Below are 13,370 nucleotides of genomic sequence, written 5' to 3'. Positions count from 1 at the left end.
CACTTTTTGCAAAATTCCGGAGGCATTTGGCAAGCAGAAAATACTGTCCTTGTACATGACTCCTGGCTTCCGCGAGGTGTACGATCTGAAATGTATTGTGTACAAGTTGTACAACCATTTGGTATTTAAGTACGTCGTAAAGAGTTTGTTGATATTGATTCATGGAATCATCACTCATCTTGCATCTGTTCGGGTTGTTAGGTCTACTGGTGCGAAACGCCAACCCATTTACAATTTCGTGTCTCATTTATGATTAAAATCTGAAAATTCATGCAACAGCTGGACCAACGCCAATACGGCACTAACCAACGAATAAAGTTTATACGATATGAAACTCTATTACAATGAAATAAAGTCTATGTGTTTATTTGCATAAAGCTTACAAATACAGCTTTCTATAGACGTCATACGGCGTCTCGTTTTACAGAAACGCAGACTGGGATTACGTAAATTGAAGGTTTTCTGGCTAATAATAGAGGAGACAGTTTTTTTAGAGCGTGGCGAAGGCCGGCGGAGCCAAAGTTTTTGGGCAGTTGTCATTGCTAAGGCATGCACTTAGTATTAGGCAACGCACATTTTAGCATAGATATCAGAAAGTACAATATTTTTATTTATTTGTAGGTACTCTAATTTCTGCCCGCGACTTAGGATGCGTAGTATGATGATTTCAGATATAAAATCTATCCTTTGTCCATCTCCAGGACTCACTATCTCCATGCCAAATTACGTCAAAACCTAACCTAACAAACAGACCGCCAAAGTTACTTTACGCCAACATAGTTAGGTACAATCACCTGCAATAATATGTTCGAAGAGCGCAAAAATATGTGACACGCTCTTATGGCTCTACAAATAAGATCGTGTCAGATATTTTTGCGGCCTTCGTTGTGTAACATATTATTGCTGGTGACTGTACTTACGCTGATAGGACCAGACGCCTGAATGTACATACATAGGTACCTGTATGATAGTTGCCTATGGATAATACGTACACGTAACCATCAGTTGCCTAAAGTCATGAATGTCATGAACTTTTAATTTAATCTTTCAATCGTGATCGCATAAAATATGTGGCAAAAAGAGGCACGGTGAATTAAAAATAATCATTTATTTTAATTATGACACAAATGGCGTTCGTATTGCATTGACTGCAGTAAAATGGAATAAAATAAATCCTAGTAAGTATCATTTGAAATCGGCCATTATTGTGTGATAATTAGCTGTATTAATTAAGTATTATGGGTCAGTGCGATAGCCGGGGGTCGCGGGTTCAGGTCCGACGTGTGAAGTTCATACAATTTGTGTTCTTTCTTTACAATGTATACCATCCAAACAGTTTACTGTCAATTCGTAACCTTATTACAATGACATAAGGTTTACCAATAGTTAAAAGTACCTATTTCTGTTAGTAAAACGTTACCGTAAAATGATCCTCTCCTGTGGATAATAAAATTATGCTTCAATTCTGAAAAAATGATTTATTTGACGTTTGCTTAATATACAGGGTGGCCAAAAAATAAGTGCATTCCAGTTGCCGGGGAGGTTTTGGGATTATACCAGATCTCTGAGGAACTTTTACTATGGGACCAAGCCCAAAATCGCAAAAAAAAATTTGTCAGTTTCATACATTTTGGCTGGTCCATTTTCTATGGGAGGGTAAATTTTTTTTTCGCGATTTCGGAATTGGTCCCATAGTAAAAGTTGCTCAGTATAATCCCAAACCCTCCCTGGCAACGGGAATGCACTTATTTTTTAGCCACCCTGTATATATTTTCCTTAATTTGGAGCAAATCTAGGCGCAAAGTAGAACCATTTTACGGTATTTGGATGTATCCTCTTAGGTGAAAGTTGTCTGAAGAACACAAAAAAAACCGGACAAGTGCGAGTCGGACTCGCCCACCAAGGGTTCCGTACTTTTTAGTATTTGTTGTTATAGCGGCAACAGCAGCAGCAATACATCATCTGTGAAATTTTCAACTGTCTATCTATCACGGTTCATGAGATACAGCCTCGTGACAGACAGACGGAGAGACGGACAGTGGAGTCTTAGTAATAGGGTTTTTACCCTTTGGGTACGGAACCCTAAAATTGGTACCTGGATTATAATATGGCAAGTACATTGGTAATCCAGCCAAAAACGTATGGCTTCGTATACTTAGCGTTATCTACTTTAGCTGACTTTGCAATCCTAAGATTTTGCACTACCTACTTCGCTCGTTTGAGTACCTACCTACCTATTTATTTATGACGTTCCATGTCTAAAAGGTCCTTATTATGCAATGGAGCATGATAACCATTTAGTCATAGAACGTGACATTTCTATGATAGGATAATTGGCCACTCTTTAACAATAAGGCTTCAATTGGCTCGTTTCTTTCTGATTTGTTAGGAGTGGCCAATTACTACGTAGTGGCCAATAACTGTGGCAGTCACCCTATATTTTTTTTGTTAGCCTGGCGTAGTGTCCCACTGCTGGGCAAAGGCCTCCCCTCCTTTCCTCCACTCAACCCTGTCGTTTGTACCTTCCCGCCAATCCGGATAAAATGCGTCCAAGTCGTCTCGCCATCTCCTTTTTGGTCTGCCTGCACCCTATAATTATGTCAACCTATATAGGTAAGATAAATATGCACTAAGTAGGGTAAACCAGGGAGTTATTGCCCACCGCCAGTGATTGCCCGCTTTTTAAAACGACATTCTCTGTTGTTTGTTTTGTACCATTTTTGTAATAGTAGAATTTGCTAGATGACGCTGTTTATAATATAGAAGAGTTTTAAAAATAAAAACTGGCAACACTTAAAAAAAAACAACAGTAATGGCGGATTTTGTCGATACATGTGAACGTGTTACTCAAACAGGTAAATTTTTAAATGATTTTCTTAAGGACTTACTTGCTTCAAAGTTTATTCTGAGATTTTTTTATTTGATATTCCCATGTAATTACATATTTTGTGATTAAATTAATAGTAATTTCGTAGTTTTAAATATACGTCGGAGTTGAGTTTAGTATTTAAACGGTTATTTTACCGGTGGGCAATCGCTGTAACAAAGTTTGAACATTTTTAATTATTGCCCACCGTAGTTTTAGTAATTGCCATAGGTCAATAACTATAGTTATTGCCCGGGCAATAGCCGTCACGGTAGATTATTATTCGTGTTTTGTATTTATAATAATTACATTGCTTATTAAGTGTGGTCAATAGGTCTTCGAGAAGCTGTTAAAAGTCCAACACCGCAGATGGAGGACTTTTATTGACTCGAAATTGTAATTTCCTTACCGCCCGTGATATACACAATGTTTTTCATCACACTTTCTAAGGAAAAACACAATTTTTAACGTAAATTCGGTTAAATACGGTGGCATTTCAAACATTCGTCCGCCATTTTGTTCTTTTAATTGACGTTTAGTATGAAAGGCACCGACCCTATGGCAAACAGCCACGATCGATAATCGTACAAAATATTTCAAAACGGTTGTTAAAATTATGTTTATTAAAATATGAAAATAAATAAATAAATAAATATTATAGGACAATCTTACACAAATGGAATAATAAACATCAATCTTTTAAAATCTACATTTTAAACGAATTTTTGTCTTTTTGTCTCTAAACCTTCGTGGTCCGTGTGTGTTATTTAGCACTTTAAAATAGTAGTTTTCGATACAAGTGCGAGAAGTGTGTCATTTCGCACGAGTCCCGAGGTTTCTTAGCCCGAGCCTTTAGGCGAGGGTCAAAACTCGGGACGAGTGAAAATGACACTTCCGCACGTGTGTCGAACAACATTTATATAAAGTACACTTTTTGATCAATTGTATTAAAAAAGTACTTTTCCTGCCGTTGGAGAAAAATGAAACTTTTCTCCCGCTTCGCATGCGTGCAATAAATAGCACATTTAGAAAACAAGTGTGATGAAAAAATTCCATTCTTGCAGTGCCCATCGAGTACGAGTATTCAATATCTAAATTGTTATTATTGTTTTAATTTCAGTATGCCAAAAACACCAAAAGTACAATATAGAAAAGAAAATTTGCAGAATGCGATCAAAGCTGTTCAAGATGCTGACAACAAGTTGTCTACAAGACAAATTGCTGAAAATTACGGTGTTCCAAGGACCAGTCTTCGGTATTACATTGAAAATCCCGGGCATAAAACTAGTCTAGGGCCATCACCGGTATTAACTGTTTCCGAAGAAAGTCAACTAGAGGAATGGATAATAATCTCGGCCAGAAAAGGGTTACCTCGAAATAAAGAAGATATTTTAGATACAGTGCAAAAGTTTCTAGTGGAAAATCCTCGTCCTAATTTATTTACAAATAATAGACCCGGTGATGGTTGGTGGAAGGCATTTTTGAAAAGACATCCGAGGTTGACAATAAGAACATCAGAAGGAGTATCAAAAGCAAGTTCCTATGTCTCGGAAAAAGATATAAGAGGGTGGTTTGCTGAAATCAGCGATTATGCTAAAGAAAAAGACTTGACTCCCATTTTAAATGATCCAAATCGTATTTTTAATGCAGATGAAACAAATTTCCAAATTTGTGTTAAAACTGGCCAAGTGTTAGCGGAAAAAGGTGCTAAAAATGTATATAATATTGAACAATCTCAAGCCAAAGAATCTATAACAGTTTTGTTCACCTTTTCTGCCGCAGGACAAGTCTGTTGTCCGTTCGTTATTTATCCTTATCAAAGAATGCCTATCAAAAAAATTAGCGATTCTGTACCGGACGGATGGGGAATCGGAAAGTCTGACTCAGGATGGATGACTACGGAAACTTTTTATGAATTTATAGCAAATGTGTTTCATCCCTATCTGGTCAGCAATAATGTCAAGCTTCCAGTTATACTCTTTGTGGACGGCCATAAAACGCATTTAAATTTCCATTTGAGCCAACTTTGCACTCACCTTCAAATTGAGTTAATTGCATTGTATCCGAATGCTACAAGAATCCTTCAGCCCGCCGATGTAGCTGCTTTTAGACCTCTAAAGATGGGATGGAAAAAAACTGTCAGAAAATGGCAAAATGAGAATAATAATCAAGGCGTGACTAAATTGAATTTTGCTACTGTGCTTAATGAAACTGTCATAACCAGTTTAAGGCCTGAAATATTAGTGAACGGTTTTAAAGCCTGTGGCCTGTATCCATTTAACCCGGACGCGATTGATTATAATAAATGCCTCGGAGACAAGAACGAGAATGTCACATCGCAAAAAAATAAAATGATACCTGACTCTGCAATGCTAAGTTACGCAAAATTCAAAGAGATCATCGGAACAACTCTTTCCAACGACTTTGAAAACCGTAGTCAGAATTTGCCTTGTCAAAAGAGTAATGAACACTTGAATAAGTTGTTCCAAATATGGCAAGCATATCACGACGTGGAAGTTATGAGTACCACTAAAGAAGGAATAGACTCTTCAGTTGTTACATCGCAAAAAGGTGACAAAGCAGTACAAGTAGTAGATTTTCCTAATGTATCACCGCAAAGAAATGAAGAAGAGTGTGTTGCAGAGATAAATGACTTCAGTGAGCTAGCTTTAAAGACACGAGACTTTAAAGAAATAGAAGGTGCTTTATCTCTTGATATTACTTCCACCGTACCCGAGAAGTCAAAATTTGAGTCTACGCCTTCTGTGGTCACGGTGAAGTCAACTCTTGAGCTGTCAAGTCCACAAAGAAATGAACAAGGATGCGTTGAAGAAGATAGTGAGCTAGTTTTTCAAATACCAGACACATTTAATGAAACAGAAGATGCTTTATCACTAGATTCACTAGACCTTACTTCTCCTATACCCGGAACGTCCAAACCTGTCATGGTACAGTCGTCTGGTCTGTTGCCAAGTCCTAAAATTGTAAAAAGAAAATGTTCTTTAGGAGAATATTTAGCATACCCAGAGACGCCAGTAAGAAAATGGAAAAGGAAAACTGAAAGACAACCATATGCCATTAGCTCCCAAAATTATAAAGCTGCTCTACATTCTAAACAAGTAGAAAAAGAAAATTTGATAAAAGGAAAAGAAGAGAAGAAGTTAGTTAGAAATATGAAAAAAAAAAGAAAAAACGAATAAAAAGACTGAAATTACAAATAAAAAAACTGTACAATTAAATAAAAAACCAATCATAGATAACGCACAATTTATTATGAATGATCCGGGTGAAACTCAATATACTAAAGAAGGAAAAAAAAATCTGAAACGGAAAACAACAAACACGGGAAACAATGACCACCAAGAAGTTCAAAATTTTGAGCAACAATCTGAACCTATACTAAAAAAGATAAAAAAAGAAATGGGTGTTAAAAGTAAGGGCAAAAAGAGAACCAATAAGCAATTACCAGAGTCTAAACGGATAACCGTTTTAAGAGAAATAGTTATAAAGCCCGGTAAAAATAGTATTTGTGCAGTTTGTTGTACTAATATGAAAAAGAATACGAGCAGATTGACTTGCAGTTCCTGTTCGGCAAGTTTTCACGTGCGATGCATTCCACGGAAGCATAAGGAACATATACCCGACAGGACTGAATTAAATTTATTCATGTGCCATAATTGTTACATAGTGGAAGATTCTGGCAACAGTGACGATTCTGACTAATTTTATTTCAGCTAACCATATTTTTTTCAATAAAATGTTTATAATGTTCAATTTTATGTTGAAAGTCAAGTTAGACTGTGATTTATGATTTTAAGTTACTGGGCAATCACTGTGCTGTGGTACTGGCAATAACTGTGGGCTCTGGGCAATAACTGTACTTTTTACAATATTTTTATTTTGTTGCTTTGTTTTCTATGTCACGTAAGACTTAACTTAAAACTGTTAATTATCTATAGAAGGGTTTATTAGGTAATAAGAAAATAGCAATAAAAACGAAGTTACTACGTTATTTCTATGTTTTTTTTAATGTCATTCTGTTTGCGACCCTTAACTGGGCAATAGCTATACGGTTTACCCTACTGTATGTTAAGTAAGTACTAAAGTACCTATGAATGAGATACGTTAAATCACAATCTTGAACTTCCCAGTGCAATTGCCTGTTTATCTTCGGTGTAATTACATAGATAGATTAGATAATTTTCTCATCTAAGTAGAACGACTATCAGTGTATTTAGTCTAACAGCTGGTTGCCATCTTCAATCTGCAGTCTGTGTCAATATGTATGCGTGTACAAATTATGTATGTATGTATAAATTGTATAAGCTATGTGGATATGTTTTGTCGTGTGTCAGTCTCTTAAAAATTACCGAGCCAAATTTGTCGAATGAGGTGTCAATCAATTCGTTTTTATGACCCGTGTGATATAGGCTACATTTTTTCCTACTTTTAAAGAGGAAGAGAGATGTACACGAAAAATATGAACGATTAAAAATGTATAACTTCTTATGTGCTTAGAAATCTAGGCAACACGCATAAGGGGCTTACGATCTAGATGTCTGAATGTTTATCTCGCGATCTGACTGTTTATCTGTCTATCTACCCTTATCTATCAGCTATATATGTATACCTATAGTTTGACGTCTGATATAAGATATAATAAAAGCGTTGGTGGTCTATCGGTAAGGCGTGCAACGTTCATACTTGCGAAAGTCGCGGGTTCGAACCCCGGCTCGTACCAATCAGTTTCTTATAACTTAACCGAATAAGACCTATAGTTTCTCCTCTGGAATACAGTCACTTCTGTAAAACCTAGTGCCTGCGCTAATCCTTGGGATTAGGCTACCAAAGCGGACCTCGGGATCATTTTGGATGCAATCGGGGAAACGCTAAAAGTTCAAGGTGAAATAAGTTCGGCCACTAGAAACAATTCTTTTACCAGGAAGTTTTACGAAACGCCAAAGCGTTTACCCACTCAAAACTCGATGGTATCTCATTTGTCATCTGTACGTGCTGCCTTCCTAAAAACATTAACAACCGTGTTACTGATAAGGAGATACGACCTTTTACAACTAAGGTACTTAAGTGAAACGGCATCAGTTCAGTTCTCACTGGTTTCTGATTAGATTATGGGAAGGCCGGTGCTTATTGTCCTGTTCAGTTGTTTACCTGGCTGCGGCAATTGTGAATGGTTCTTCTTTAGGATTCTGTGCGTGACTGTTTTTAGAGGTGTGACAGGGTCTGGTCTGGCGCGACGCTCCCGCACTACACATCGTTGTAGCAGTTGTACTGTGCGGAATGCGGAAAGAGTCGTAAAATGCATTGGACCCCATACATTTCACAACTATTCTCTTTCCGCACAGACACTATAAGTACCTAATGCGGACCGTCAGAAATATAACATACTAATAGCTTTGTGCCTGCGACTTAGTACGCGTAGAATGAGTATTTCCATAGATATATAAGGTACTTTGGTTGTAAACTCCTCTCATTTCCGGGATAAACAATTAAACACTATCCTATGTCTTGTCCCAGAACTGAAACAAACCTCTATAGGCTCTATACCAAATTTCATCTCAATCGGTTCAAAGCTTAAAGCGTGAAGATATAACAGACAGACAAAGAACGAAAGAAGAACATTTAGATAGAAGATATATGGTGGAGATACTGGGATAGTAGCATATATTATTATTTAGTTACTAGTTAATAAAAACTTTCAACTTAATTTTCACCCTTCTTATAAGTACTGTATTCATTTCAAATTAACAATAAGAAATTCCTAGCGTCTTATCATATTTTCACAACTATATTTTTACGGTTGAATGAGTGGCGTGAATGAAACGGCCTTGACTCGGTAGGGGGCAGAATAAATATGGCTGCTCCAAATTAAGCCGGACGATAACCATAACGCAGTAGGAGGTTGTCGCTATTTCCGAGTCATCCTCATAATGTTACTTGGCGTGTCATGTCACGTATTTATTTTGTCATTGCCAGCGATGCATAGACACTTTGAAAATCTATTGCAAATAAAATCACATTAAGCATTTAATTTTTATCATTTTTCACTTAGCGTTTTGTAGAGTCGGACTAGCCTCATAAGACCCACCATAGAAAGTTTACCAATTTTTTATTTGAACCTTGTTCTATAGTTCTTGTAGTTCTTGTTCTTTGTTTTAAAACGCAATGAAGCAATAGAAAAGCTACTTTATCTGTTTCATGTAAGGTTCAAATTAGATTGCAACATTTGCAACGAATATGTACCTACCTACATTTTCATGTATGTACCTACATTTAGACTCCCTCACTTTGATATGACGTTTAATAAATAATGATACTCCTCACTTTGCTCTGTTAGCTTAGATGGACTCTACTTTTTTTTTCAAAAAAGTTTCGAGTGATGAGTGAGCGAATTTGGGTGAGTCAGTGTTGATAAACACAATACATAATTGTACATCAAAACAACTTTTACAATACAATACAAATACCTACCTATACTTTTCTACCGACTCACGTAAAGATGAGACGATCTTATCGATAAAAAGCGATATCTTTCAAACAATCGTTAGGTTACCATATACCTACCTACTTATTTATCAAGTTCTCGCTACAATTTATTGTTTTTACTTTTTAATCCAGAGTGTATTGTTTAGTACTTAAGTGATTTAAATAGAGATATCTATGTATTGCCAAACAAAAAACCTGATTGATTTTAAGACATTCTTTGTAAATATTATGTTTATCAACGACAACATTACACTTATATAGGTAGGTAATACTAGGTATATAAAATTACTGATCGGAAAATTTATCTTATCACTTATCAAACTGATAAACCGCGTTCATATAAAAGGCAAGCAAAATAAAATTGAGGCTAGTCGCATTTTCTTGCATCGCTTTACTGCTGCAATTAATTTGTTTTGTTTTTATCAGAAATAAATGATAAATGCCTATACGTAGCACACATTGTTACTTATCGATTATCGAATCCTCCGGATTATTAAATTGGGTATACTTATCAGTGAAAAATATTTCAATACCTGACTAATTGATATTTTTATTTTCAAAATAAATACAAACAAAACAAAGTCACAAAAAAACCTAGTCTAACAATCCGTCCCGCGCCCATCACGCTCGCAGCGTTGCCACGCTGAATCGCGACACACAGCTTCTGCATCAGGATCTTATAATTAATTACCTATAGGTAGGTACCTGTTGAAAAACGTGACTGCTATCGCAAAGGTATGTTTGAGTTTCTTGAAAAACAGTGCTTCTAAATACCAAACAGGTCGCTCTTCCACTTTCAGGAAATCTAAGGGCAAAGTTGCGCGTCGTGGTGGTTCGATTTTTATTTTGAAGTCGATTGTTTGTCCCGAAAAAATGTACCTTCCTAATATTCTGTTGAGTTGTAATATTCTGTTGAGTTGAATGTTCCGTTTTCGTGACAGAGAAATTAGGACATTACGGTGAAATTGCGCTTATATTGTATAGTAGGTACTAGCGACCCGCTCCGGCTTTGCACGGGTTAACACATTAATCACATTATACACGTCACATTATACAGGGAGAGTATAAACCTTCCTCAATAATCACTCTATTGATAGGTGAAAACCGCATGAAAATCCGCTCAGTAGTTTGAGTTTATCGCGAAGAAACATACAAACACATAAACAGACAGACGCGGCGGGCGACTTTGTTTTATAAGGTGTAGTGATAGGGAGTTCCTTATCTATCTATCCACAAATAAAAAAAATCGACAGTAGAAAAGAATCGACCCTGGTAGACAATGTTGAACAATTTTACGATACAAATTTAGTTCGAGAAAATGTCACCAACATGACAGATGAATCGATACTGGATAACTTTGTTTGTTATCTTTCACGGGGACCATTAATTTTTGTGATTTATTAAACAAACATTAATGTCTTCAAGACTAATGGTTCCGAAAACGAAGGGCCTTGGTTTCGTGACCTAATTTAATAAAGTAGCGTCCCGTCCATCGTTAGGGCAGTAACGCCAGTAACGTAATGTAACGCATAAAAATGTCTCTCTTATTTGCATAGCATTCTTCCGTTGGTAAAAATAAAATTTCGGAAGATTGATGATAATCAGTACGGATATGATGGTCATTCTTGTCTACGTGATAGCGTGATAAAATGGTGTCTGTCACTTTCTATCTCACGGTATTAAAAAGTGACAGTTATTTTATCACGTGGATAAAGCCATCCATAATACGCCTGCAGAATGTAGATTTAAACATGTACAATCTAGCCGCCTGTATAATACCAATAAAATGAAATACTTCGATTGTAGGTATCTTTACTATGTTTATTTATTTTATTAAATGTCTTTCTGTTAATTTCTATAAACGAAACGCGGACAGTATCTTTATTGGCACTGTTTTGTTGACATTTAATACTTATTACAAAATGAAATAGATAATTTAAAAGCCTATAATATATCTCTCAAATAATCTAATTATTTATCAGTTTGTTCCTTGTTTATACATAATAGGTTAATTAGGTATTATACCTACTGACTTTAAAAGTTCAAACTGATTAGCGAATTGGCGCCGGCGCTATGCTGTCAGTGTCAGCGAACGATAAAAAAAAATTAAGTTTGTTTCTTTTTATTTATCAGCGATAAAATAAAACTTTTGGGTTGCCACAGCTAAGATACCGAAAGTCCCCTAAAAGTGCCTTCTTATACTTTTTATAATTTGTATGTACCTATAAGCAACCGATTATTACATTATTTACATGTTTATACGTAAAAGATATGATGTAATAAGTGGGAACTAAATGACGACTGGGCCATATGTTTACGTATATTTTTTTTTGTTTCAGATATTACCCCTGCTTGTCGCCAAGTTGAAATGTTGCACTTATCGAAACTTTAAAGCTTCATGTCAATAAAGTTTCGAGGGTTCAGGAGTAGAACGCGCGAAGACAAAGAAAGTGACAATTTCGAAAGTGTGAAATCGAGGACTAGCCGGTCCTTGATGAACCCTACAACTTACAATCCTTGCGCCCTTACACTTTGTATCTCCAAAAGGCCTTGTCGCTATTCAGCTAGAGACCCAAGATTAAGACAATCATCAAGAGAAATCAGGATCTCTTCGACGTAGAAAGTCTGTCCGGGTGTCAAACCCAAATTCGGTAGAAATCAACGTTCCTTAGAGGAGTGAATTAGAGCACTGAAGTACGTACTTAGACCCGTACTTAAAACAAGCTCGCGTTAAAAACTAATGGACTCGCAAAGAGCCCAGGCAAATGGAATTCCAGGGAAAGAGAAAGCATTCAAGTATGAACAAAAAGTACCGTCTGAAGAGGAGAAGACTACGTCTCCATTGCTTTATAAAACTGACAACATTAAGTATATAGATGCGGCGGATGACGAGAAGTTGAACAATGACGACAAACGTGATAGAGATCTAAATACTGTCAATTCTATGAAAACGAATCACGTTACAGATAGTTTGGCTGTGTCCTATACTAAGAATGAAAAAGATGAAGATGCGGTTTCTACCAATGAAGGAGTTAAGTTCTTGGGGTTGGGCGATACGGACAGTATTTGCTCGAGCAGACCGCCCGAAGACCAAGGCCCACAGATACCTGACGGTGGTTGGGGATGGGTAGTCGTATTTGCGTCGTTCTTGATCGCGACCGTCGCTGACGGTTTAGCCTTCTCGTATGGATTAATCAATGAAAAGTGGGTGAAGCACTTTAATACGACCGAAGCTAAGGTTTCTCTGATCGGAAGTTTGTTTATATCCGTCCCACTGATAGCTGGACCTATAATGAGTGCGCTTGTAGATCGATATGGATGCAGGAAAATGACCATGTTAGGAGGCGTAGCCTCGACTATTGGATTTGTAGCTGCAGCAGTTAGTGACTCTGTGGGAGTTCTGTATGTGACTTATGGTCTCATGGCGGGTCTAGGAATGGGGCTCCTGTACGTCACCGCTGTTGTATCCATAGCATATTGGTTTGAAAAGCGAAGAAATCTGGCTGTTGGACTTGGGTCCTGCGGCGTTGGGTTCGGAACATTCGTCTACTCACCGCTGACGACGTTTTTATTAGACTACTATGGATGGAGAGGAACACTCCTGATATTGGCTGGCACAGTACTTAATGTGTGCGTATGTGGTGCTATCATGAGAGACCCTGAATGGTTGATTGAGGAGCAGAAGAAAAATAGGAAATTAAGTAAAGCGAAAAGAGCGTCGAGCTCAATATCGATTTCTGCAAAATCTGCAAAATCAGGCGGTGGCGAGTCAGTCTATCCTGGTACAGAAGAGTTGAAATCATTGATGAAGAGTGGGGAGACACCGGAATATATACTAACAGCACTAGTAGCATCAATAGCGGAAGCGGAACAAGTGGAAGCGACGACCAAAATGAATGCAGATCTATCACAAGCCAACAAAGTTAGCTCTGTCATAAACTTGCCAACATTCTTACGACAGAGTGAGAAGGTATTTGTTTTACTCTATTGTTTACTATAT

At 37.0% G+C, this 13,370-nt stretch overlaps 1 protein-coding gene across 1 annotated transcript in view; it reads left to right on the top strand.

Annotated features, from left to right (window-relative positions):
• Positions 1 to 13,370, top strand: part of LOC134791657 (uncharacterized) — a 49,364-nt gene that overhangs the window by 33,049 nt on the left and 2,945 nt on the right. Inside the window, exon 2 of the mRNA XM_063762740.1 lies at positions 11,710 to 13,340. Within this exon, the coding sequence (XP_063618810.1) occupies positions 12,111 to 13,340 (1,230 nt within the window). The 5' untranslated portion in view covers positions 11,710 to 12,110. The remainder of the gene's footprint in view (positions 1 to 11,709; positions 13,341 to 13,370) is intronic.

The sequence above is a fragment of the Cydia splendana genome, chromosome 6 (assembly GCF_910591565.1).
Source record: "Cydia splendana chromosome 6, ilCydSple1.2, whole genome shotgun sequence".
NCBI lineage: Eukaryota > Metazoa > Arthropoda > Insecta > Lepidoptera > Tortricidae > Cydia > Cydia splendana.
The sequence above is the reverse complement of the archived record's forward strand: the minus strand, read 5'-3'. Positions and strand labels throughout refer to the sequence as shown.